Source organism: Colletotrichum chrysophilum (assembly GCF_026319265.1).
Source record: "Colletotrichum chrysophilum strain AFK26 chromosome Unknown scaffold_6, whole genome shotgun sequence".
Taxonomy (NCBI): domain Eukaryota; kingdom Fungi; phylum Ascomycota; class Sordariomycetes; order Glomerellales; family Glomerellaceae; genus Colletotrichum; species Colletotrichum chrysophilum.
Window position 1 is genome coordinate 560,461 of NW_026517293.1, and position 2,292 is coordinate 562,752.

Sequence of the window (2,292 nt, forward strand, 5' to 3'; positions counted from 1 at the left end):
CTCCTCGAACGATCTCTTGAAGCCCCGGTTTTCACCCCTCATCAGCATCAAGATATCACTTCCAGTCTTTACAATTGGGCATTTTCAATCTCCAACATCGAACAAACAGGCCGAGCACCATGACGATATCCGGAGACTCACTGGTCGAGGCCGTCGAGGCTGTAGCCATCGACGGTGTCGGTGACGGCAACAAGAAGCGTCCCTACCTCCTGTTCGCCGCGGCCCCTGCCACCGGCCACACCTATCCTCTTCTCCAGATCGCCGCGGAGATGATCCAGAGGGGCTTCGAGGCCACTTTTATCGCCGGCGAAGAATTCAAGCCTCAGCTCAAGCGAATGGGCGCCGAGCACATTCCCATCCCACCCATGATTACCGAGGAGTTCAATGAAGTCCGGAACAAGGTTCCCGTTGGCATCCCCCGCCTCATCTTCGACCTCAACGAGGTCTTCATCAAGCCTATTCCAGACTTGTTCAGAACCATTATGAACACGCTGGAGAAGATTCGCGAGAGACGTCCGTCTCAGCAAGTCATCATCGTTCATGAGACCTTCTTCATGGGTCTTGCTCCCATGATGTACGGCGCACCCCTCCCGAAGGGCTTCACGACGAGGCCACCGGTAGTCGACATCAACATCGTCCCAATCGTCGTGACAAGCCAGGACACTGCCCCGTTCGGCCCTGGCCTCCCTCCCGACTCGACCTATTCTGGCCGAGCTCGGAACAAGCTTCTCAACGAGATGTTCTTTAGCCCCTTTGGTCCCTTTGGCCAGCCAGCTCAGGAGTACACCAAAGTGCTCAAGTCCCTAGGAGCAACCAAGGAACTGTCCCCTTCGCTATTCGAGACATGGCAGACAAGCTACGACGTCACTCTTCAGATGTGCTCGCCAAGCCTCGAATACCCCCGTTCAGACCACCCAGAGGTGATCAAGTTCGCCGGCTGCCTGCCTCCCAAGCCCATCGATCCCAACTACAAGTATCCCGAGTGGTGGAGCGACATCACAGCCGGCAACAAGAAGATTGTTGGCGTGGCTCAAGGTACCGTCGCAACGGAGTACACCGACCTCATCATCCCCACGATTCAGGGACTGGCGCACCGCGACGATATCATCGTCGTCGCCATCCTCGGCGTCAAGGGTGCCGCATTGCCGGAGGAACTGCAAATCCCCGCCAACACGAGGGTCGCCGACTTCCTCTCCTATGATGCTCTGCTGCAGTACGCCGACGTGTGGGTCTTGAACGCCGGGTACGGTGGATTCTTGCACGGCATCGTCAACGGCGTGCCGATGGTGCTTGGCGGCGACACCGAGGACAAGCCCGAGATTTCGATGCGCGGCGAGTGGACGGGTGTGGCGCACAACCTCAAGACTGGCAAGCCAACGCCCCAGCAGGTCGCCGAGGGTGTTGAGGATGTGCTGGCGAACGACAAGTACAAGAAGAGGGTCATGGAGATCAAGAAGGAGAACGAGGAGATGAAGTCGCTCGACGTTATCGAGAAGCACATTTGGGAGTATGCGGACTCTGTGTAGACGGCGGCGAAGACGAACCCACTGGGTTATGAGACATGAATAATACCAATATTTGTTTAAGCAATTTCACTCGATTGAAATCTGATTGATGATGTTACCTGAGAGTACCTAGTGAGAGTCTTGCCGTCTGACAATGTCTGTTGCAGGTAAAAGAGCAATGCTCTTCCTGTGTCTAGGAGCCCTAATCTTTAGTGGCACGACCAGGCCCACAGCGAGCTTCAGGGGACTGTTATGTCAGTCCTGCAAGGGCTGGTACGTTCGGTTCATCCAGGATCTGTCACTGTGAGTCCTATCCTCCCCTGGTGTCCTAGCACCTGTCATCTCATGCCACCCTTCGCCCTTATGATGCGAGTCAAGGCCGCCGACTTCAGCGTACATGCTCCCCGCAGTGCACTGAGCATCTAGGTCTTTTAGGCCGCCTCAAGCCCCTCCAAATCAGCTGAGTTAGTGAACAGTCTATCGCCGATTTGCCAATCCTGCATTCCGCATATCACGTCTTTTCAGATGAACTTCATGTTGCAGGTCACAGACTGAGTTACGAAATGTTGAACAAATGAAGGTGGTATTGATATTATGATTACATGATTAACAGTCTTGTGTCTGTAAAAGTAACGTCTTGCTTAATCGGCGCAAGAGAAGCCAGCGTAATTCTGAACATAAAAACAGGGGGAGTAGTGGGTGCTTTTTCTCCCCTCCAAACAATTTCATTTCCTCCAACACCATTGAACATAAGAAAAAATGCATAGAGAGAGGTAGTCAAGCCACC

The 2,292-nt window shown here is 53.9% G+C and overlaps 1 protein-coding gene across 1 annotated transcript; it reads left to right on the forward strand.

Moving 5' to 3' along the window:
* Nucleotides 1–119: 119 nt before the first annotated feature.
* Nucleotides 120–1,526, forward strand: COL26b_001483 (uncharacterized protein; the record flags this gene model as incomplete). The annotated part of the gene is made up of 1 exon (XM_053174432.1): nt 120–1,526. The coding sequence occupies one exon, from the start codon at nt 120–122 to the stop codon at nt 1,524–1,526; it is 1,407 nt and encodes a 468-aa protein (XP_053041742.1).
* Nucleotides 1,527–2,292: the final 766 nt, after the last annotated feature.